This window comes from Bison bison, unplaced genomic scaffold, assembly GCF_000754665.1.
Source record: "Bison bison bison isolate TAMUID 2011002044 unplaced genomic scaffold, Bison_UMD1.0 scf7180017864053, whole genome shotgun sequence".
Lineage (NCBI taxonomy): Eukaryota > Metazoa > Chordata > Mammalia > Artiodactyla > Bovidae > Bison > Bison bison.
In genome coordinates this window covers 1,129,808-1,154,418 of record NW_011494625.1, presented here as the reverse complement: position 1 = coordinate 1,154,418, position 24,611 = coordinate 1,129,808, and the positions used below count along the sequence as shown (strand labels likewise).

Below are 24,611 nucleotides of genomic sequence, written 5' to 3'. Positions count from 1 at the left end.
CAATTTCTTGTGCAGTGGCAAAACACAGCACTTACATAACGTACTATTTTAGGAGCCTGGTCTCTGGGGCTCAGAAACACAGCCCAGTTTCTTCAGTGCTAAGATTTAGAGGATATTCCACCTCAGAGAATAAAGAGACCCGAGGCCAACAGGATCAAGGCAGAGCAAGTCTCTGTAAAGTTGTCAGGCACATCTCAGTAGCCTAGACATCCCCGTGGTCAAACACGGCCCTCTAGAAATACCAGAGGATGTGCATTATTATTACTGTTATTACGGGAGGCTGCTAGAGGCAAAATGCATGTTGAAGGCCGCTCACTTTGCCGCTCCATCTGGCCCATCTGGCCACAGGTCGCACGTGCTCCTTTGAGATTGTCTCCAATTGAGGGACAGAGTTTTAGTCTTCTGGACAAGTCACTGGTCTGGGAGCCATGGGGGAAGCAGGGTCCATGCTCAGATGCAAAGAACGCAATGGGTGTGTGTCACCCAAAAAGGCAGAATTCGAGGGTCAAAGTCAAGGCAAGTTCACGGATTCAAAAGGCGGCCCTCAGTAGGATAGGATGGCTCCAGGAAGCAGGCTGAGTTGTTGACTGCTCGTCCAGGGCAGACCAGTACCTTCTAATAACTCTGTGTAGCCCATGGCTGACTCCCAGCCCAGGCACTGTTCTCTTTCAGGCCTGACCGTTGTTGCAGGGCTGTAGGGTGAGTGGTAGGATGTTTAGCAGCATACATGGGCTTCCCTGGTGGCTCAGATGGTAAAGAACCCACCTGCCAATGCAGGAGACACAGGTTTGATCCCTGGGTCAGGAAGATCCCCTAAAGAAGGGCATGACAACCCACTCCAGCATTCTCACCTGGGAAATCCCATGGACAGAGGAGCCTGGCGGGCTACAGTCTGTGGGGTTGCAAAGAGTCGGACACTGAACATGAGCAGCTAAGCACCTGGCCTCCACGCAGGAGATACCAGCATCTACCACCCAGCGGTGACACCCTAAAAGGTCTCCAGTCATTATCAAACATTCCCTGGGGTCAAAACGTGCCCCCCAACACACACACCATTGACAACCACTGGTCCAGATGACCATCCTTCCCATTTCATCAGGAACTGCCCATGTTCCGGGGACAGGACTTTTAGTTTCAAAACAGACCATCCAAGTCCACTCAGGTCTGCCCTAACACCACCCCATCTCCTGTAGAACCCCTCCTGGGACTTCAGGAGCCTTTCAGCCTAGAATATGCATCATCGCATCATTGTATTCAAATGTAGATTCTGATTCCCTGGACGAGGGCGGGGCCAACAACCAGTATCTGCAACCAGCTCCCAGGCGGCAGAGCTTCTGCTAGTCTGCAGGCCACAGCCTAGCTATAGGGACCTGGGTTGGGAGGCCCACCCAACCTTCCACTGAACTGAGGTTCTTAGAGGGCTGATTCCAGTGGGTGAAGGGCCCCCTGGGTGTCGAGCAGTGCTTCTCAGGCCCGCTGTACATAAGGATCAGCTACAGAGTGGTCAAACAAGACCTAGACCCCAAACCTCCAAGACTCTGATTGAGATGGTCTGGGGTGGGATCCAGCAGGGTAGGTTCTTAAGTGTCCCCCAGTGACTTCGAGGTGGAACCAAGACTGGGCCGTCTCAACGCCCAGTCCTCCGTGTAGAGACCTTGAAGCAGCTGGTAGGCATAGCCTGGCGCTCCATCACCTGGGTGCCCGCAAGGCAGGAGGCCTCCCTGTGCTCTGATCGGTGCTCACCCCACACAGCCTTCCGGCCCCGGGTCCAGTTCACCCACTCACAATGGGGGGCCAACGAGAAGATACACACGTATATATACCAGAGACATGCACAGATATACATAATGCAGACACGCACGTAGAGCACTCTCCACTCTGGGAATTGTTTCCTTTGACAACTTCCACTGAGGGGAGGACTCTTTGGCCAAAAGCAGACAGTGAGCAGGCCAGCCATGGAGGAGACATTCAACTCCGTGCAGGGGGAAGGAGGCGTGAGTGCCCCGTGCCCCGGCGGCTGACCACACAGCAGGGGCACTGGTTCTGCCCAGCACGGGCTCGGCCTGCAGGACAGCAGCCCTTGGCCCCCTGGAATCCTGTGCTCTGGAAAACGAGAGTGGGAGGAAGTGTGCAGGGCAGCCAGGCAGAAGCCCACCGCGGCGGTAGAGCCACAGGACAGAAGCCCCCTCCTCGGCTCAGATGGTGAGCAGAGGGGAGCTGGGACCAACTCCCTGCTGCCGGGGTCCAGCCCCGGTGGATCCAGGGAATTCGAAGCGGGGACGGCGACGGTGAGGATCAGGAAACAATTGCTTAATTAAACGTTAATTAAGGATATAAAGAGTGGTTAAATAAGGATAGCTCAGTGAGAAAATTCAGTGGAGAAAAGAGGCTGAATAACTTGGTTTATGTGGAAAGCTAATAAAATTCCAAGGCTAGGAATTTACGTCACCTTCATAGGCCGCAGGTGTCCTCCCGTCCTCCCGAAGGAGAGGAGACACTAAGGCCTCCCCGGTCAGATCTTAGAAGCCCAGGCATAATTAGTAGGCTTGACAAGCCTCCACGCCCCAGATGGAAATTCAGCCAGAAGGTGAGAGAAAGAACGACATGGGGAGACCAAGTTTCGGTGAACAAAGCCCACAGTTTATTTTCCAAAGTAGTTTTTATACCTAAGTTATGCATAGAGGATAATGGGGGAAGGGGTAGAGTCATGCAGTAAGCCAGGCTTTCTTCCTGCAAACTTATCATATGCAAAAGTTTAGGTGATTTACATCATCTTCTGGCCCAGAGGCCTGTTAACATTTTAAGATCCTTTCTTCAGAAAACTTATTTTTCTCTAAAGGTGATTATTCTAAAGTCAGGAGCCACCCTCCGAAAGCATTAGATAAAGTTGCATTCCTATAGGGCAAAGGTGTGGTGGTCTGTAACAAGAAAAGAATTAACTCAAGGGTCCAAGGTTACAAACATTAAAGCTACTACTTACATTCCTATGCACCAATTATATTAACCAGTACACTCCCAGGGACACAGCAGGTAGGGATATGGAAACTTAGCAGCAAACATTGGCCCAACAAGTGAAAAACCCTTCACCAATACAATTTCTAATCAATCTTTTAACTGCTCAAAGGAATCTGTATTTAGACAGTTTAAACACTCTTGTCATGCCCAGGAACTTTATTAACTAGAGCTGTAAGTTAACTCTTTTTCAGAGAGAGGTGGTGGGGGACAGCCCCCTGTAAAGCCAGAGGTCTAGGTGAGAGCACAAAGCAGTAAAGTAGGCAGACTCTGGTTTTGGGGGTAGATGCTCGAGAATTTCCAGGGGGACTCCTGAGGCTCGATCCCGCCTTTGCGTATGCCAAGCCTCCTTCCTCATGACCTTTGCCACGGGCGGAGGTCCTCACGCTGGCTCCCTGCACCCCGCTGTCCAGATGCAGATGCCATCCTCCCTGGCTTGTCCCCAAGAGCTCACCTACATTTGGCACAGAGGTCTTTTAAGTTGCAGATAGCAGAGGGGGTGGGAGACAGTTGAATGTGTGTGTGAAATAGGTTTCCACCACTTCTTTCTCTTAAATAGAAAACTCAAATTAGGTTGGAACGGCAAGAGTTGGAGAAGAAGTGTGGTGCCAAGGAAACAAGGAAAAGGTTCAAGTAGTCAGCAGCTGCGCTCAAGCATGGCCCGTGGCTGCCGTGAGACGTTTCCTATCTCAGGAGGGCGCTGGGCACCGGGGCCGTGGGCATCCCCGCCCCGTCTGCTGTCACGGAGCTGTTCGTGCACAGGTCCAAGCAGCCGCAGCTAAAGCCTTCCGGTCCTTGGTTTTAAACCTCTTTGTCGTGCTGCGTTTTATTAATACAAGAGCAAAATCACTGCTGGGAAGACGGGACACGTTTTCTCTAGGAAGGCTTGACTGAGTGTTCCATTTCCGGAGTGCTCCTTGTCCCTGAGGGACTCTGTGTTCCGCTCGCCCTCCCCTGGTGGAGGCTGTGCCAACGGGGAGAAGACGGGGCCTTCGGGGAAGCAGGGAGCATCTCCTCCCAGGTTCTGACACCGGCACGTTTGTGTTTCTTCTCTCCAGTCAAGAGAGAGGAGGTGCTGATCGGAGCGGGCGAGTACATGGGCCAGCTGCTGGAGCAGGCCTTCCTGCACTTCTTTGTCACGGCTCGAGTCAACGAGACCAGGGACGTTCTGGCCAAGCAGAAGTCCATTGCGCTGACGGTCCCCAAGGTTGTCATCAAGGTCAGTTGCTGTATCTCAGCCAGGCAGGAAGGCGAGGCTGCTGCTGAGGCCCCCGGCCTTCGTGCTTGTGAATGTGCGTGTGCGAGCGTGTGTCTTGTGTCCTGCTCCCCCTGCAGAGAAGAGGAGCTAGGATCCTCCTGTTCTTTGAAAGAAGTGAACTGCCCTATAAATAGATGTGCACATGTAACACTTTTCTCTCCTCTCCAGATTTAAATATATAGATGTGGCTGCAGATATAAATATAGCCTGTGGGTATAAACACACTTGTGGGGGAAGATGGAGATGTGTAAAGGGCACAGATAGAACTCAGTGTCTCCAGAATCAAGTGGGTCAGGCGTGGCCTCAGCAGCTGCCTGGATCCCCTCCCACGTGTGCTGCTGCCCGTGGGGTGCTCACTGCGTACAGCAGAACGCACAGACCGGAACGTCCGCCTGGCGGCCACGGCGTTTCATTTGTGACACACCTGGCCACCACCGGCCAGAGGCGGACACGGAGGATTCCACCACACGGCTCCCTAGGAAGCTCCCGCACGCCTCTTCCCGTCAATTACTCCCCCCGTCACCAGGACAGCCGCTCTTCTGACTTTCCCATGTATTGCCTGTTTGGCTAGTAGTTCATTTTTTAAAATAATTTTTAATTTAGCTGTTAGTCCCTTTTTCTTTTATTTTTATTTATTTTATTTATGTGTGGTTTTGGCCTTGCCACATGGCATGTGGGCTCTTAGTTCAAACCCACAGCTCCTGCATTGGAAGTGGAGACTCTCCACCACTGGGCCGCCAGGGAAGTCCCGCTGGTAGCTGTAACATTTGCCTCTCCATTTTCACCATTTAACATCTGTCTCAGCGGAAACCTCTGCCCAGATGACTTAAAGGCACTTGGCAGAGGGGTGCTGGGCACAGGTGGGAGGAGAAATAAATGTGGCGGCCTGCTGTTCCCACGTCTCAGGAGCATCAGCAGCTTCGGCACCCACATCCCGGAGACCCATCCTGCCCTGGGAGCAGAAGCCTGGGCCTCCAGCGGGGTCCTTGGGCGTGACATCTCATGTCAGCCTTGTCCAGGGCTCAGAGACCTTCCCAAGTGATTAAGAGTGATGAGCACAAATCAAGGTGCGTTCCTCTAACGTGGTGGGTAATCAAAGTCTTGGAGTCACCTGTATTTTAAAGCCTCTGGAGGGGGCGGGCGGGGAGGGGCAGTGAAGCCCTGTGTCTTACAAATTCCTGCTCTGAGTCACTTGTAAAGCTGGTCACTGTTGTGTAGTGCTCAGAATGGCAGCCTTCCCTGGGTCCATGCCCTGTGGATGGTAATCTATCCGAGGGCTACCCTGCGATGGGTGCCGCTAGGCTGAAACTTGGGCTCCCAGAGGCAGAGAACCCTGGACCCTCCTTTTCTAGAAAGGCTGGAATCCTGACACCTCCTTGGTTCTTCCACCTCAGCCCCTTCTTCTGGGCCCGTCACAGCAGCATCCCACCAGAGGCCTGAAGACACAGAACAGAAACGAGGGCTGCAGGCTCTGCAGGCAGAGCAGGAGAATATACAAAACGGAGGGGTGGTGTTGGGGGTCCTCCAGAGGCACCGCCACCCCCCTGAGAACGGGAACTCGGGGGTGCTGTGACCGGGGCCTGCTCACCACGCACGGGGCGCCCCCCTCCTGGTGAGTTCTCCCAGAAGCCACGCGGTCCCCTGCAGGCCCCTCCCAGGGGTCGGCGAGGCTTCCCTTCCCGCTCCTGTTCAGAACTCCACCTCCGAACCTTGCCCACCAGAGGCAAGGCCTGCGTGCTCACCTAATTAGGCACCGACAGCTTGTCCCCGTGAAGGACTCAGGAGAGAGACTTCCCAGATGGGAAGTGCTCAAACCGCAGCACAAAATAGAATTTAATTGCACTGCTGATAATAAACTGGGCCTATAAAGGAAGCTGATAACTTTCATCTCTTAGACATTATTAATTGAAGGATTATTGGTGAGTCGTCTTCCGAGTGTACTTAGATGGCAGCTCAATTCCCCAGGGGCAGAACCCAAATCCCTTCTCTTCCAGCTCGAGTGACCTGGGCCGGGATGGTATAGTTGACCAAGAGCTGCAGGGGGTGCTTGTTCTTATATTTGTTTTGTCTTTTATCTCTGTAAGCACATCAGGAATGCAGTTCTTAGAGGAAACTTATTTAGAGGTAGGACTTCCCCGGTGGCTCAGTGGTGAAGAATCCGCCTGCAATGCAGGAGATACAGGTTCAATCCCTGGGTCAGGAAGATTCCCTGGAGGAGGGCGTGGCAACCCGCTCCAGTATTCTTGCCTGGAGAATCCCATGGACAGAGGCACCTGGAGGGCTACAGTCCATAGGGTTGCAAAGCATTGGACACGATTGAGTGACTGAACAGCAACGACAGGGCCACTTGGCTGGACTCCAGCAGGAGAGAGAGGGAAAGCCTGGCCTCCGTTCAGGTGTGTTCAGGAAAGGAGGCAGGAGCGCGGTCACGTATGCATTCCCTAACCACTAACCTCACTGACCACATCAGCCCCGAAGATGAGCTCAGCGGGAGCAGGTGAAGACGTGCTCCTGGGTGAGGTGCCTGGCGCCCTGAAAGCCACCAGGGGTCCCTGAGCTGTGAGAGGCCCTGACTGCAGAAATGTGCTGCCTGGCTGGGGTCCCAGAGCCTCCTGCATTTCTCTTTTCCCTTCAAGCCTGTGCCCAGAGCTCTGTCTTCTGGGCACCCTGGCTCAGCCTCAGGGCTGGAGCTGCCTGAGTGCAAGTTTGCAGCTGTTCTTGGCCTCCCCCTCCTTTCTGGAGCGAATAGAGACCAACCTGGACCACGATGGGGCCCACCTGTCTGGATCCACATCAAGTCAACCAAAGTGCTCAGGCCAGTGGACACGTCCTTGCCGCCTAAGAACCCCACCTCGCATGTGACCATATCTCGCATGTCTCCTGTGACCACAGAGATGGGAACTGGGTTAAATTGTGCTCCCAGTTAACTGTTCCCTGCACCCACCACGCGTGAGTCACAGTGTGTGAGCCTCATATGGAAAACGGCAGGAGAGAGTCATTAAACTTTAATGAGCACATATCTCTTTTCCCAGGCTATCAAAATATTTTGATGAGAAAAATATATTTTATTAAAATCAGATGTAGAATTTTTCTCTGCCTTCCCATGTGTTGATTGTTGTAAGAGGCTTTAAGTCAGGAAAAGATTCTTCAGCATTTTGATGGTTGAAGTGAAAGTCACTCAGTTGTGTCCAACTATTTGTGACCCTATGGACTGACTATACAGTCCAGGGAATTCTCCAGGCCAGAACACTGGAGTGGGTAGCCTTTCCCTTCTCTGGGGGATCTTCCCAACCCAGGGATCGAACCCAAGTCTCCCGCATTGCAGGCGGATTCTCTACCAGCTGAGCCACCAGGGAAGCCCTGATGATCTTGATGGTTAATGAAGGGCTATTTGGGGGATAGGAGAGGACAACACAGGGATTCAGCTGGCCCACAGGGTGGAGGCTGGTGCGGGACCTGGAGCACTGTGCCAGGGGCTTTCCTCCCGGTCTCAGAGAGCAGAGAAGGGTCCCAAGGTTCATGTCCTCACCCAGGTCAACCAGAGCAAGAATACCTTTTGTAGAGAAGCCCCAGAGCACGGGGCTTGGATGGCCGGGCCCCCTGGGTTCCTCATCCTACCTGGGCAGCTTTGGGTCAGTTCCTCAACACCTCAGCTGTACAATGGTCCAGTAGTATTGCTGACCTGTAGGCTACTGGGAGGGATAATAGAAATAACTCTCACAAAGAGCTGAACACGGTACCTCTGTCATGGTGAATGCCCAGTGGGCTGGCCCAGTGGTAAAGAACCCACCTGCCAAGGTAGGAGACGTAGGTTTGATCCCTGGGAAGATCCGCTGGAGGTGGAAACGGCAACCCACTCCAGTATTCTTGCCTGGGAAATCCCATGGACAGAGGAGCTTGGCGGGCTACAGTCCCTGGGGTTGCCAAGAATCTGACACGACTGAGCGACTGAACAACAATCGTTAATACTCGCCCCGTTATTAATCGTAATCATGTGTAAAACAACGCATTGTCGGGGACTGAACGTGTGCTGTTTCTGAGCGCTCAGCCTGGCCCAGGACCTGGTGGTTGCCGGCAAGAGTCCGCTCCCGCCCCGCCCCATCCTCTCTGCGCTGGGATCCTGCACCGAGAAGTGCTCCAGGCAGCAGGGCCCACGGGCTAGAGGGACGGTAACGCTCGCCTGGTGGCATCGGACCTGCGCCCTGGGTGTTGAGCATGTGCACGGTTACCTATGGGACTGTCCTGAGGGGGAGGCCCGTCCCGAAGAGCCTGGAGGAGCCTTGGGGAGGGGGGTGGGCGAGGAGAGGTGGTCACACACCTCAGACCTCCTACTAAGACCTCCTCTCAGTATCTGGGCAACGAACCCCTCCCAGTGCCATTGAAAACAGCTCAGGTCCCACCGCCTCCTTAGGATCATCTCGTAGGCGCGTCCATCTCGTAGGAACGTCCTGCAGCTGCTGTAGAACATCCTCAAACACCAGCAGAACCTGTTTCCTCCTGTGAATGAGGAACGCGTTTGCCAGGGAAGAGGGGCTCCCTCTCCTAACAAGCACAGAAGCTCGGGGCTGGCTGCTCGCCCAGATGGCTCCTGAATCAAGACGCTTTCTTGGTTTCTCTTAACAACCCCTGTGCTCCCCCTGGGGCCTAACTAACCTGAGGCCACCTGTAGCATCCTCCTCGCCCGCCTCCTGCCGGTGCTCCAGGAAGCCCCGAATGTAACCAGAGAAGAGCCAGGGGGCCTGGGGCCGTGGTGGCTGCTGAGGCCGGGACCCCAACATCCCAGTTCATACCCTTTATCCAAACTGGGGGCCTCCTGAGGACTAACTAGTGTCCCCCAGGTGCTGGACGGCCACCAGGCAAACTGTGAGACTCAACTGCCATTTCACTCTGTTCTTGTGAGAGCCCAAATACCTGGAAATTTCCATCAAGGCAAAAAAAGAAAAAAAGAAAAAAAAAAACAAGAGCAAAACTCTGAGCTCTAATTATTCCCAACCCCAAACCCTAAACCTTCTCTCCTCCCAGCCTCCCAATGTTTCTCCGCGACTCTGTCGGTACGGGTCCCGGTCACCAGGACGCAGCCCTGCCGCATGCATGGCCCTGCAGTGGGCGGCAGGGCGAGGCGGCTGGAGTGGGCTTTCCTGCGTCTCTTTGGAAGGCGCCGGTGGAAGCTGCTGGCTTCTCTCCCATGCGCTTCTCGGCTTCGGCCCCTGAGAACCCAAACCCACGTCACTCCCCACGGGGGAACGTGCGGATGAGAAAGTTCTCCTGGTCACCCTGGCAGCGCGGTCTCCCTTTGAACCTCCACAACATTTAGAGTCAAGAAAGGCCGGCTTTCGGATGCTGTGCTGCGCAAGGTATCATGCGGAATCCTCCCAGGAGCCTCGTGAGAAACCGAGGCCCAGAGAAGTCAAGTGACTGGCCTGGGGATGCACAGCAGCGGCCACCGGGCTTCAGATGCTGAGGGCAGCCCACCTTCCCCTCGGCTTGCCCACTGTGCTCGCTGTCTCTGGCTCCTCCCCGCAGGGGTCTCCTCAGCACTGCCCTGAACCCCCTGTAGCGAGAGACCAAAGTCCATGTGAAGGCCCACCCTGACGGGCTCCGAGCAGGTGAAGCCCAGATCAATATTCTGATTGATCAATATTCTGGGACCCGGGAGGGTCCAGACCAGCCGTGGCTTCACCTGCTCAGGTAGCTGCGTCTCTCTCCATCCTCTGCCGGTCCCGGAGGGTCAGGCCGTCTGCACCCCACGGCCAGGAGCGCGAACCCCCAGGGCTCCACTGTGAGGCGCGCCTCTCCACCTCCCTCTTGGCGTATGTGTGAGAAGGAAAGTGAGAGTCGCGGGTAACTGGGCTGCCTCAGACGTGTTCCCTCTGCATTCCTGCTTGCTATTTTCTATTCTTAAAAACAAACACGCAGGCAAAGTAGAACATCAAGGATAACGAATCTCGTCTACCTCGTCATATGACCACGCTGTGCTTGAGCTACTAGATGTCCTTTGAAACGATAACTCTATCTTTACCCCACTTAGAGAAGACTGTTATCGTCAAGTAAGACAGCTGTGTCAGAGCCCCAGGGTTACCTTGCCACGTTTGACTCTGGCATAGAGATCTGATTCTTTCCCTGTAAAGTCGGAAAGAAGGAGTTGAGTTGTATACATGTTTTCAAATTTAGTTCAGGATCAAGTTGTAGTCACCGAGCTCCACTGGTCGTTCAGCGACGGCGAAAGCTAATACTGCAAATGACTCTTCAGTGGATTTCAGGAAATAGACTCCTTTCAGCGAAAAAGGAAGTTACTATTTTTGCCTCTCTGCTGTCAGAGATGACAGGGTGTGCAGCGTTTAAAGATGAATGCCCTGGAGTCAGAAAGACCTAGATTCCTATCTGGATCCTGCCGACATCCAGGGTCTGTAATGTGGGCATTTTGTTTATCTTCAATGTTTCATTTCGTGTCAGTAGAATGAGGATGATGTTACTGCCCTCCGCCAAGTCCACAGAGGGTCACCCAAGATAAAGGGAGCACAGAGGTGAGCAGGGCGCCTGCATCACTGTACGGACCCTGAACGTGCCATGAGCTGCTGTCCCTGCCATTACTAGTCAGGGTCGGTGCAGAGTCTCCCTTCCCCCACTTGCTGTGTGACCTGGAACAGGTCACTTCACTTCTCTGGGCCTCACTTTCCTCATCTACTTCATAGGGTTGTGAGGATTAAATGAGTTAATGTGAGTAAATCCCTTACATCACCATTGTCTAGGAGGTGGTGGTGGTGGTACTCACTAAGGTGTGTCCAACTCTTGCGATCCCATGGGCAGAGGAATTGGCAGGCTTCAGTCCATGGGATTCTCCAGGCAAGAACACTGGAGTGGGTTGCCAGTTCCTTCTCCAGGAGATCTTCCCAACCCAAGAATCGAACCTGCGTCTCCTGCCTTGTAGGCAGATTCTTTACCAACTGAGCTACAAGGGAAGCCCAGTAGGATGTTCCCTAATTACTGGAATACCCTAAATACGCACTGTTCAGTACGAGAGCCACTGGACACATGTAGCTGCTGAGTACTTGAACTGCGGCTCGTACAAGTGAGGAACTGAGTTTTTACTTAATTTAATTTAAATTCATTTAAACATTTAAATAGCCCCATGGGGCTGGCAGATACCATACTGGACAGTCTTGGAACAGTGGCTGACTGTTGTAAAACCATTTGCATTATTTAGTCTATGCCAATTCAGCTGGGCTAGAGAGAAACAGCCATGGTGGTGTTGGTGAGTATGATTCACAAACAAGCAACTGCTCGTTACCAGCAGTGATAACGCTCCCCGTAGTGGGAGGAGGGAAAAGTTCATTTTCCAGTGATAAGTCACGGAAGACATGACTGGCAGCCCCTGAAATAAGCACTGTGAGGTGAACTAATAAATCATGTGAATTATATTGACAACTAAGCTCATTCTTTGTCAAACTTTTCCTTCATTTCAGTTTTGATTTTGAATATAGCTATATATATTGTAAAGCATATACTCCATTGGAAGATCTTGTGATTTCTTAAAAAGCAGTTCTTTCCTAAAAGTGTGTGTGTGTGTGTGTTAGTAACTTTCTTGTTTACCAAAGAATCAGAATATTGATCTTTATCATGAAAAAAAACAAGGACTCAGTACGTCAATATTGGTGAATGGTAGTTTAACTTGAAAAAGTATCATATTTTATGTCAATATAAAAAAACGGAAATACTTTAAATGGAATATTGGGGAAAATCGGAGCGCAGAAGTGTTTGCTGTCCCTGAGGATGATGTATGTTTCATCCTGTCCCCTGGTCCAAGTAACGGCTGGTCGTCTGTTCAGTGAGTACACGCTGTGCGTGGCGCATCGTGTAAACCAACATATACTTTGAAGATCCTACGTATATTCTCCATTTTCCTCAAAAGGAGGAGGAAATATTGCCTAAGCAGAAGATGGTGATGTTGAATGTTGGGTTTTTAATGTTCAGTTTGGTTTGAGTTTCTAAATTTCATTGTCTTCTCAGCAGTCAGGCCAAGGACGTTTAAATTCCAGGGGCAGGAGACAAATGTCAGGAAAGGGATGCTGGATCTTTGTTAATTGCAGAAGAAACTCTCCACGATCTGAGAAGGGCCCCCCTTTCATCGCAGCCTGCTCCCTGCTCCAGTATCAGGGAAGGCTGGGAAGTACTTACTTATGTACCCCTCCAGCAGCTAGTAACAGAGACCATATCTAGGAGCAAACTGATTCGGCACAATACATGAAATTATCTAAGACTTCATATCCTAATCATACTCAGACCTACAGCCCGTCTCTGAAGGCCCAGACACTGGGCCAATCTCTCAAATACTAAATCCCCCTATCTCTGCCATCAGTCACCTGTGACCCACTTTCCACAGCAGAAGGGTCTTCCTGTAGAGCTAGCCTACCCGTATGTAAAGGATCCTTAACCACCAGGCCCCTGAGGGCCACACACGTCCTGGCCTGTAATGAACCCCCTGAAGCCACATGCAAGGTGTGCATGCATCCTGCATTTGTCACTGTGTTTGTCTGTAGAAGGAAAGGTCAGTAGCTGCTATCAGGTTTCTCTAAGGTTCCTGTAATTGCAGTAGAATGCCATGAAGAAAGCAGATGGCTCCAAAATATTTTTCCTCCAAAATCAAAGTGATCATAGCAAATGCTTTCGCCAGTAGTGTCTCTGAAGCAGTTCTACTGTCTTCAATTTAGACAGCTTTTGTAAATGTTATCTTTATCCTCTATTTTTAGAAACCAAAAAGTGTTCTGAGGTTTTTTTTCCTTAGGAAAAATATGTTGGATGAACTTGAGAATTAAGCCAAAGATTCTATGTAAAGTATCCCAATAATGGACTTTTATACATCCATCCCTTGTACCATGGGGACTGGCTCCAGGACTCCTGCAGAGACCAAAGCATCCCCAGATGTGCCCAGCTTTGCATTCTGCTGTGCACGCCAGGTTGAGGACCACTCAGGAGACACTGCTTGGCACACAGTCCTTGCTTCGTAGGTGACACCACCTGCTGTCCTCTCCACCGTCATCCATGCCCGCTCCACCCCTGACTCCTCTTTCCAGCTCTCCACCCATCCCACCTTAGGGGGTCGAGGTTTGACAGTAATAACCACGGACAATTGGCTATAATTTTCCTTTTTCTTATAGATTTTTAGTTATAGTTTTAGTTATCAATGTGTCCCAAAGAGTAAAGTCATAAGATTTTACCCTTCACTCTAGAGTCTCCCAGGTTCAACCCCTGGGTTGGGAAGATCCCCTGGAGAAAGGAATGGCAACTCACTCCAGGATCCTTGCCTGAGAATTTCCATGGACAGAGGAGCCTGGCAGGCTACAGTCCATGGGGTCACAGAAGAGCCGTACATGACTGAACGACTAACACTCACTATTACTACTCACTAGACTGAATGACTTCACTTTCACTTTTCACTTTAATGCATTGGAGAAGGAAATGGCAACCCACTCCAGTATTCTTGCCTGCAGAATCCCAGGGACAGAGGAGCCTAGTGGGCTGCCATCTATGGGGTCGCACAGAGTCGGACACGACTGAAGCGACTTAGCAGCAGCAGCAGCAGAGTCAATAAGGGAGAATCTTCTTGGGGCAAAGTCCCTCCTTTTTCTCTCTGTTCTAGCAAGGCTCATTTCCATTTGACTTTTCCTATGTCATACACTGCTTAAAGAAATAATGTAGTATAATAGCTGGGTTGCTACATGGAAAACTCAAACAACCAATACATTTCCTTTTTAAGCAGTCGATTTAATAGAGCACATATTTACTGGACACCAGCTAGATGCTGGAGTTGAAAGTGGGCTAAAACGAAGTGAATAAAGGAAAATACCCCAAGTATTGCTAATCCAAATGATGTAGTTGAGCCTGTACTGTTTTGAGCCAGCCATTGCGTTAGCTGCTTTATATGTATTGTCTCATCCTGATCCTTTCCTAAGAGGGAAGGACTAGTTTTATTATCTTGTTCCCCAGTAATTCAGAGTTTGCACAGATCCATCTGTCTGGCATACCAAGCCCCGAAACCAACAAACAAATGCTCCTAGCCGTTTCCTAGCACCTGGTGTCAGTGCTGGGAAAGCAGATAGTCCCAAGCGTGCAGTATTATACATCGTGAATAGCATAAGGACCGAAATAATACTAATAGCAACCCTAATAATAGTGTTCTACAACAATTACCCCATAGGAACATCCACCTTGTTTCAGAAAACTGAGTCTCAGAAAGGTTGAGACCTTACAAGACCTCACAGCTAGTAAGGCCCGAAGCTGTCATGGAACTCTGGCCGCTTTGCCGCATACCCAGTGCTTCTGTTTTTTAAACTTTTTATTCTGTATTGACATGTAGCCAGTTAACAATGTTGTGATGCTTTCAGGTGAGCAGCGAAGGGGCTTTCAGCCATACATGTACATGACATGTATGTACATACGTGTATGTACATGACATGTCATGTACATGCATCCATTCTCCCCCAAACTCCCTCCCATCCAGGCCGCCACATAGCATTGAGCAGAGCTCCCAGTGCTGTACCGGAGGTCCTTGTTGGTTCTCCATTTTGAATATAGCAGTGCGTACACGTCTGGAACACACCCGGTACATCTGAGGCTTGTGATACGTAAACTCACCCCAAACAGCCTTCTAGCTTCAGATATCCAGACTGGGGAGGAAAAGTCTTTTTTTGCCTATTTTAGCATTCAGATTCCTCTTCTTCAATGATGAGGACTCCCTCCTTGGATGTATTTCTTTCTCAAGTACCTCCAGGAGCGTTTTCTTCCTCTTGAACTCAGGGATCCCTCCCGTCCTGGCAGGAAACCTGAACCCTTTCCAGGAGCAGAGTCCACCTGTCCTCCCTGGCCGCGGAAAGCTGTCGCTACCCTGAATGCACTTCCACCTCCTGCTGCCGGGAACAGCCAGTGGCCGAGGTTGATAACCTGAACTCTAATTAGGGTGGTTTTCATAATGAGGAAAAGACTGTGATTCTAATTAGCAATTTTCCGTCTTTTTCTCAACAAGTATCCCCCAGTCAAAGCAATATCCTCATCACATTGGCTCCTTTGCCAAAAAATGGCCACACTGTAAAACAGAAGGAAAAGCAAAGATGGGTAAAGATGTAAGGGTGCAGAAAGAGGCTTTGTGTGCGGCTAACATGCTTCTTTCTCCTCCAACTCACTCCTCAGGTCCGTGGTGCTCAGGTCGTGGGTTCCGACATGGTGGTGACGGTTGAGTTCACCAATCCTTTAAAAGAGACGCTTCGCAATGTCTGGATCCGCCTGGATGGTCCCGGAGTGACGAAACCCTTGAGGAAGATGTTCCGGTGAGCACTGGGGGAGGTGGGGACCTGGGGTAGGACCGTGGGACGTTCCTCTTTCTCCATCTTTTCCCAACTCACATCTAGCCCCCAGTCAACATGTCTGAGAAGCTGCTCCCTCCTTATTTACAAGTCTCTGGGGCTTGGGGTGTTGGTTTGACCAACACCATCAATTCTTAAAACCACTCTAATGGGGTGGGTACTATTATTAGCTCCCTTTGGCAGTGGAGAAACCTGAAGCTTTGAGAGACTGACTGGTTTCTCCCAAGTTGTACAGTGTGTAGAAATAAGTCTGCATCCAGAAGTAGGCTGGCTGATTCCAGATCCCCAAAGTCAAGAGTTTTGCAAACTGCCTTGTTCTTCTAGTATTTACAGGGTACCCACTATGAGTCAGGTGTTATGAGTTAGGACCCTGGCAGGAGTCCTTTCTTTCTAACCCTACTCCAAGATCTTACCAATCCGAGCACTCTCTAGAATTGTTGCTTTCAGTAGAAAAAAATGGTGAGCCTAGAGAATTCTGATGCCGGGAAAGACCCTGATGCTGGGAAAGATCGAAAGTGAAAGGAGAAGGGGGCGGCAGAGGATGAGATGATTTAGATAGCATCACCAACTCAATGGACTTGAATTTGAACAAACTCCAGGAGAGAGTGGAGGACAGAGGAGCCTGGCCTGCTGCAGTCCATGAGGTCACAAAGAGTCAGACACGACTGAACAACAGCGGAGAGTTCTAGACTTGGTTTCCTGTTTAGGGGACCAACAGCCGTTCCAGGCCCGTTGCTTGAAGGTCTGCTTTTGGCACACCTCACACCGTCAGACTGTGCCTACAGCTCTCAGCTTCTGTGACTTCTAGTGACAAAGAGTGTCACAGACAAGACAGCCCATTCCATGGTCAGATAGTTCTAGTGGCTGGAAAACAATTCCACCTTTCAGTCCCACCAGTGGGCCTAGTCTGCCACCTGGACCCGTACAGAGAAGAAGGTACATTTGTCTCCCACCTGATGGCTTGCAAATGTCTGCAAACCGCTGTCTGATCTTCCCGCATCTTCCCTACTCCTCCCCAGCTTCATTCCCCTCACCCCTAATGCAGTTTCAACTCCCTCCCTCACGTACATCCTCCAATTTGTCAGGGCTCCTCTTAAAGTGTGACACCCAGAATGGACCCCAATCTCGGAGGTTTATCACTTTCATTTCTACCGCAAATAAGGCCCCGTCAGCATCCATCAGTCCAGCGTATTTCCTGTGGGGTGACCTTCTAAGGCACAGAGAAAGAGGGGGAGGTATGTGGAAACCGCCTTACGACCCAGATACGTTAGGAATTTCCCCAGCTCCCTTTGTGGAGGACTCTGAGTCTGTAAGACAAGAGCAAGGCCCTCCTTCACCCTCTCTGAGACATCTTTAAGACGATGTGCCCCCTGAAGACTGCATTTCTGTCGAATCACAGCACTCACAGCTTCTGCATCTGAGCATTTAAGAGGGGCCTGATGCCGGCAGATGCAAGAAACAACAGAGAAAATAGTTTGAGTGCTTTAATTAAAAAAAAAAAAAAAAAACACCACAAGCACAGAATATAACAACACTTCTATGCTAATAGGGAAGCTGCCGGGAAAAAAAAAAAAAAAAGGAATTAAATTAGAAATCAACTCCAGCTAGCGGAAGAGGTCAGAGGAGCGTGCCCCACTTTCGTCAGAAACGACAGTCTCGCTCACCCGTTCTCACACCTTCCCACTCGACTCAGATGCAAGAATCGCTCAGGCGAAGTGAAACACGTTTCTTCTTCAAAGCAGCCCCCTGCTGGAGCCAATTTTTCCTCCTCCAACAGTAACCCCACAAGCTTCATCTGAGGGTACCAGAACCTCCTGCCACCTTGACACCGTGGCTGTGCAAGAATCCCACCTTGGTCGCAAGCCAACGCAAGGAAAGAGGCAACCTGTGCATTAGAGGAAAAGGTGGCCCCGCGGCGAGCAGAGGCCCAGCGCTGGCGAGACACCGACCCAGAGGGCTGAGTGTCCAGGGCCGTTAGGGGTGCGTGTGCGCTCAGTCGTGTCTCACTCTTTGCCACCCTGTGGACTGTGGCCCACCAGGCTCCTCTTCCATGGGACTTTCCAGGCAAGAATACTGGAGGGGTAGCCATGCCCTCCTCCAGGGGATCTTCCCACCCCAACACTCTAATCCCTGTCTCCTGGGTCTCCTGCGTTGGCAGGCAGATTCTTTCTTCTCACTGAGCCACCTGGGAAGTCCAGGTGCATTGCTTATGGTTAATACCTGACATTGGGGAAGGGTAAAAGGAGCTGAATTGGGGCAAGGACGGAGGAGGCCATTCCCTACATGGTGGACGTAAGGCAGTGTCCCACCCACACTCTGCCTTAGGCTCCATCAGTGATCGCTTCAACACACAGATCTCCAGCGCATCAGTAACAGAGCCCGGTCCACAGTCTCTCGTGGGGATACAGGTCCAGAGGGTGGATCTCTGCAAAGCAAGGGAAGCTCTGTTTCTCAGAGACTGCCAGGAATTGGAAATAAGTTAATACAGGAAGTGTTTTATGATCTAGGCTGGGCTTGGGACTTTAGGGAGACCACTGCTTTCCCTGTTTCCTCCTGATTCCTCCTCCTCACACCTTCACAAGCAAGACAGGAGCCAGCCAGCACCCACGTCCATCTTGTCAGACGACTGATACACAGCTGTGTACCCTGTCCTGTGAAAACCTGATCAAAGAGTGGCAGGTCCGTGTAACAACTTGGACCCTTCAAGTGCAATTCTTTGGGACCAACCAGAACCCTTCACAGGGCTGTATTCTTTCCTCAGATACACACCTTGAATAGTCAAGGGAGTGCCCACTCCACTCGGCATCCACACCCCTACCAGGGCCCTAGGCGGCAGGGGGTCTGGAGCTCCAAGCAGAGGCTCTGGTAGGCGGGTGCTGGCGAGCAGGGAGCTGAACGGGGAACAGGTGGTGCCTTGTCCGTGGCCCACTTGGCACAGCTGACTCTGCTCTGAGACGATTCACCTTACCGCTCTCTCTGTGCTTCCTCCTGCCGTCCTTGGATGCTCAGAGGTGCTGCCCCCTGAGACCCATAGCTGTCAAGTTTCTGCTTTTGATAATTCCAGAACATCAAATAATTCCTCTTCCAGATGCTTTTTTTTTTTTTTTCTTTAAAAAACGATCAGGTTCAGTAAGTTATCTTAAGAGGAAAGTTCCCCGACTTTGGGCTGTGGTTTGAGATTTTGAGTCTCTCAAGTAGGACAGGGGGCTGGACATGAGGAGGACGAGCAAGGCAGTTGCAGCTTACTGTAATCATAATCCCTTAAGCCCGCCTGCGTTCAGGATGACAAATGGCCGGCACATCCTGATAGCTCAGCACATTACTGAGAATCATTTATCACCACACGTATCCCTGGGAATACAGGGCTCTTCCAGTATTACTCCACTCACCCAGATGGGGAGATGATGCTTTTCTTTCTGCATGCAGGCCTTTATCTGTAGGAAAATGCATACTTCGACATGGATGTGTCTCTTTGTGGGTATCTTGGATGATACTCATGAGCGGGCATGGGTACATGGATGAATACCATTATGGGGGCAAGCTGATGAATTAGAGCAAATAATGAACCCACTCCACTATTCTTGCCTGGGAAATCCCACAGACAGAGGAGCCTGGCGGGCTACAGTCCATGGGGTTGCAAAGAGTCGCACACGACTGAGCGACTAACGTTCAACAATTCATTCAATGAAGTAAAGCTCGGGGGTACTGTTTCTGTTTGAGGGAGTTACCTTCCTTCTATGGCCGTCGGCCAGATCCTTAAACCAGACAGCTATTTCACAAAATGTTCCTGATGGATCACTTGGGGGAAACAAAGGAAAAGGGAATGAATGAATCAGGGTTTGCTCTTGAGAAACAAATATCTAGAAACCTATATTCGTATTGAAACGCCTATTTAAATTAAGGGTAGAGAACTGTTTCTCTGCATCCAGGCAGGGAGAACCATCCTCAGTTATGTTACAGAGAGCTCAGGCATTGCAAACGATGACCAAAGCTGATGGTAAATAGTAGAACAGTAATTACACGGCAGCAGCAGCTTATATCTAATATGTGGCGTTTAGCCATATCTTGCCATCGTTCCAAGAGCAACATGAGTACCAGCTCGCTCACCCTCTCCACACCCTCTTCAATACCTCGTAGTGCCCACCGTTTACAGGTGAAGAAGCCCATGGTGAGGTCAGTGTGTTTCAAAGCTTCAATCATAAAATCAATTTACCGAGTTGGAAAAATTCTCCCATATGTAGGCTATATGTGTGCACTGGTCACATAATATGGCTTTTCTGTAACTCAGTGAGATCATGTATATAGCCACATTTCTAAAGAACAAATGCCAGATTAATGGAGACACCGAGATTCTCAAAACCAATGCCTAGAGGAGCCCCAGAGAGAGACGCCCCCAAGCCTCAGAGGCATTTCCCAGGTCACCGGCCACAGATGACAAACACACAGCAGGAAGGTGCGTGGGCAAGTGACCCACGCTGGGTGAGGCAGGGTCACAAATAACAGGGCCGGCCAGATCCCAAGCCCAAGAACAGGTCTGTCCCAAGGGGATGGGCCAGAATGAGTGAAGAGCATCACGACCTCAGTATAGGAAGCTGTGGATTCAGATAGAAGTCTGATCCCCGGAGGGACCTTTAGCCCCCACATGAACTGAGAGCATGTTCATGAGGCTACTGCAGAGGCTTGGGGGTTCTCGGCATGGGCCACGTCCACCAGGAGGCAGGCAGATGCATCCAAGTGGAAGGAACCATGACCCATGGGGCTGTGGCTGACCGAGCCTCGGATAGGAGCCCTGATCGGGTGGTGACTGGGAAACCGGCCGACCAGGCCCTTCTGTCTTCCAATCACCATCAAGTGAGAGAAAGAGCGCCAGTGACCCAGACCTTCACAGTGGGAAACGCGATCTGCCTCTCTGGGGAGTAAAACCTTTCCTGCCTCTTCCATCCTTTCAGGGAAATCCGGCCCAACTCCACCGTGCAGTGGGAAGAGCTGTGTCGGCCCTGGGTCTCCGGCCCCAGGAAGCTGATGGCCAGCCTGACCAGCGACTCCCTGAGGCACGTGTACGGCGAGCTGGACTTGCAGATTCAGAGACGACCTTCGATGTAGACGCACGGGGGGCCGAGCTGGACCCAGGCACCTGGCCTCTTGTAGTCTTGGCTGAGGAAGTTCTAATGCAAAAATAGTCAGCTCTTGCTTTAACTTAGCTGTGAAGCCCTGGACAGGACTGGATAGGCTCCCAGAGTGGTGACGGCGTGTATTTCAAAGACACGCTTTTCAGTGTGGCTATTCAATGCGCAAGGTAGTTTTTAATCAGCCCACCTTCCAAAGGATTCTGAGCATTAGCTTTAATTAAGCCCTAATTAGGCTCTCGGAGCTCATAAGAGTAAAAGTCATCATTTATCATCTCAAATGGCTGCAGCTCCAACATCAGAGGACTTCCCTTGCCTGGGGATTTGCTCAATACGTGGCCTCATGTAAAACAGGGCTTCTCATCCCCCTACTCAGCCTTTTGGGGATCACATACTCCCCAAATGGGAGGGAAGGACATGATTTGGGCCCTAGAATTCTATTCCCCTTTCTTGGAATCAGGTTTTAGCCTCCATATCAGAATATCTTCCCCAGGAATTGAGTGCAGCATCATTTTTCTTCTTGGCAAAGCCAGGGAAAGGTCTTCCATCTTGCACCTGCGGCAAAGCGACCGCCTGCCAAATTTCACAGATTTACGTTGTGAGAAGAGGTGGCTCCATATTAACAAATTGCATTTGCGGGGAACTTAATCCCCGAAGACGAGATACGAAAGCAGGTGCAATCTCAGATCTATTAAATAATGTAGTTTTATAGTGCTTTTTTTAGGAGGCGTCACACCATGGCCCGAACGGGAGGAACCAACGGCCCTGACTTCAACCCTTTGGGGGCTGTAGTATTAGAAATTAACCAGACCGACTTAAGACAGTGGGGATGAGGAATTAACCTCCTTTATTAGTGATTGTACTTCACCTGTCTCCCTGGAAGCATCTCTTTGGCACAATGACCCAGGTCCAGGTCCAGTTTTAGAGACAGAATAAACCCAACAAGTTGGAGAAGCTGGCAGATTTAGTGACCAGATGTGGAAGGGCAGCCACTACTTCTCTCATGCTTCACATCCCCCGTGTTGAGACCTCAGCTCAGCACACAAGTGCTAGAAGCTGAAACAGACTCCACCCTGCAAACAGCCAGTGGGACTGTACAGCCGATGGCAAAGGACACGGATATCACTAGAGTTCGGCTCTAAGGTTCCAACAGGCAAGGCGACCAAATATTTATCTGCAAGGCTGATTTTTTTTGTCCAAATTACCAAACTGATATGCCTAGAGTGTGATTTAGGTCGGTAAATTGTGATTCTTAGCAGAAGAAAGGAAAGACGAATAGTGAGGAGGAACCGGGGGAACGCCAGAATGGAATTGTGTGTGGTCTCTACAACCACATTTCTAGGCCTTTGAGACGGCTCCTGAGCCTTCGGCACTGGAATCCATGAGGGTTAGCCAGTCCCCTTCACAGACGCCTCGTACCTAACTCTACTAAGTAATCTCCCAGCATTTGCCAAGGCTTCCAGTGCTCAGTTCTAAAATGAAATGCATTTTGCTGGACTGTTAAACCGGCTTACTGTAGTATATTCTTATTAACTAGAATGTAATCAAAGCTTAAAATAAAGCTAATCTGATTGTATTTGCACCTGTACAGAAGTGAAGGCTTTTGCTTTTCAATACAACATACTACTAACCACGGCTGCTTGAGAAACCACCCTTCCTTGGCAGCAGGTGGTTCACCCTGGAGAGTGAAACAAGCATCTCTCCTTGAGGGAAAATAACTCAAATGGGTAATGACGTTACACTTAGCCTTCCTCATGGCTCTCTCTACATTTTATTAACCTCACTCAACTAAGGAGGAAGTTTGGTTCAAAAATCAGCTTCCAGAAACTTCAAAATCTGTGCAGACACTTTTTTCATGAGTAATCTCATGAATCATTATGATGACTCAGTGGACAAGCCAGCATGAACACCTATCATGACGAACACCTTTTGTCGTCTTAGAACAGAGATGGAAACTATATGAAAAATATGTATAGGAGGTCCCAGATTCATGGCTGACATCACTGAGCAACTGCATCTTAGGGCCTCGAAATCCTTCTCCACGCAGAACTCCAACCAGCTGTTACAAACTGATATGGAGTTGGCATTCAGAATAAAACCTATTCTACCTACGTTTGAGTCAGCCCACGCCCATTGACAGCTGAGACTCTAGACTGTGCAATGATGCCACGGCTCTAAAAAATCACAGTTTAGCACTGGTAACAAACAACGTGGGCTTCCACGCTGGCTCAGTGGTAAAGAAGCCACCTGCCAATGCAGGAGGTGCAGAAGGCTTAGGTTCTCTCCCTGGGTCAGGAAGATCCCCTGGAAAAGGAAAGGGCAACCCACTCCGGTATTCTTGCCTGGAGAATCCCATGGACAGAGGAGCCTGGTGGGCAACATCCATGGGGTCGAAAAGAATCGGACATGACTGAGCGACCAAACAACAACAAACAGCAACATCCCAGGCAGCAGCAGAGACTCTGAAGTCCAGCTTTCACCTGTGCAGGCCCTCTATGCTTTGAACAAATCCTTATGTGTGTTTATAGGTGTTAATCTTTGATGACTAAAGAGGGGTAACAATACTTTTATGTCCACAAGGTTCTTCTGGGGATATTTCAAGCAAGACATAACAACACATGCAAAGAGATAGATAATAGATAGATATATAGACAGATGATAGAGAGAGATGACAGTTGAGCAAGAGAGGAAGAGATGAAAGAGATTGTATAAATATGTGTATTTCAAATAATTTTACTCTATCAACCCTTTAAAATAAATAATCATTTCCAACCTTTGATGAAGAAACTAAAGGGACCTGGTAGCCACACATCAGGGTAAATCAAGTGGGTAGGAGTTGAAAGGAAGTCAGTCTCTGCTTTGCTGTGCATTCTTTAAATCTCATTATGTCTCTCAGAGTTTAAAGAACGCTGAATTAAAACCAACTCAAGACTCTTCGAGAGCTTCCCTTGTGGCTCAGCTGGTAAAGAATCTGCCTGCAATACGGGAGAACTGGGTTTGATCCCTGGGTTGGAAGATCCCCTGGAGAAGGGAAAGGCTACCCACTCCTGTATTCTGGCCTGGAGAATTCCATGAACTGTAGAGTCCATGGAGTCACAAAGAGTTGGACATGACTGAGCAACTTTCACTTTATTTTCAAGACTCTTTGAAGAGGTGCAGTATCAGTTCAGTTCTGTTCAGATCAGTCACTCAGTCATGTCCGACTCTTTGCGACCCCATGGATCCCAGCACGCCAGGCCTCCCTGTCCATCACCAACTCCCGGAGTTCACTGAGACTCATGTCCATCGAGTCAGTGATGCCATCCAGCCATCTCATTCTCTGTCATCCCCTTCTCCTCCTGCCCCCAATCCCTCCCAGCATCAGAGTCTTTGCCAATGAGTCAACTCTTTGCATGAGGTGGCGAAGTACTGGAGTTTCAGCTTTAGCATCATTCCTTCCAAAGAAATCCCAGGGCTGATCTCCTTCAGAATGGACTGGTTGCATCTCCTTGCAGTCCAAGGGACTCTCAAGAGTCTTCTCCAACACCGCAGTTCAAAAGCATCAATTCTTCGGCTCTCAGCCTTCTTCACAGTCCAGCTCTCACATCCATACATGACCACAGGGAAAACCATAGCCTTGACTAGACGGACCTTTGTTGGCAAAGTAATGTCTCTGCTTTTCAATATGCTATCTAGGTTGGTCATAACTTTCCTTCCAAGGAGTAAGCATCTTTTAATTTCATGGCTGCTGTCACCATCTGCAGTGATTTTGGAGCCCCAAAAAATAAAGTCTGCCACTGTTTCCACTGTTTCCCCATCTATTTCCCATGAAGTGATGGGACTGGATGCCATGATCTTCGTTTTCTGAATGTTGAGCTT

General features: G+C 50.2%; 1 protein-coding gene across 1 annotated transcript in view; it reads left to right on the top strand.

Annotated features, from left to right (window-relative positions):
* The window catches only part of F13A1 (coagulation factor XIII, A1 polypeptide), a 148,304-nt gene extending 125,963 nt beyond the window's left edge, over window positions 1-22,341 (top strand). The window contains exons 13-15 of the mRNA XM_010835833.1: window positions 4,071-4,231; window positions 15,455-15,591; window positions 20,577-22,341. Coding sequence (XP_010834135.1) covers window positions 4,071-4,231; window positions 15,455-15,591; window positions 20,577-20,730 — 452 coding nt within the window. The 3' untranslated portion in view covers window positions 20,731-22,341. The remainder of the gene's footprint in view (window positions 1-4,070; window positions 4,232-15,454; window positions 15,592-20,576) is intronic.
* Window positions 22,342-24,611: the final 2,270 nt, after the last annotated feature.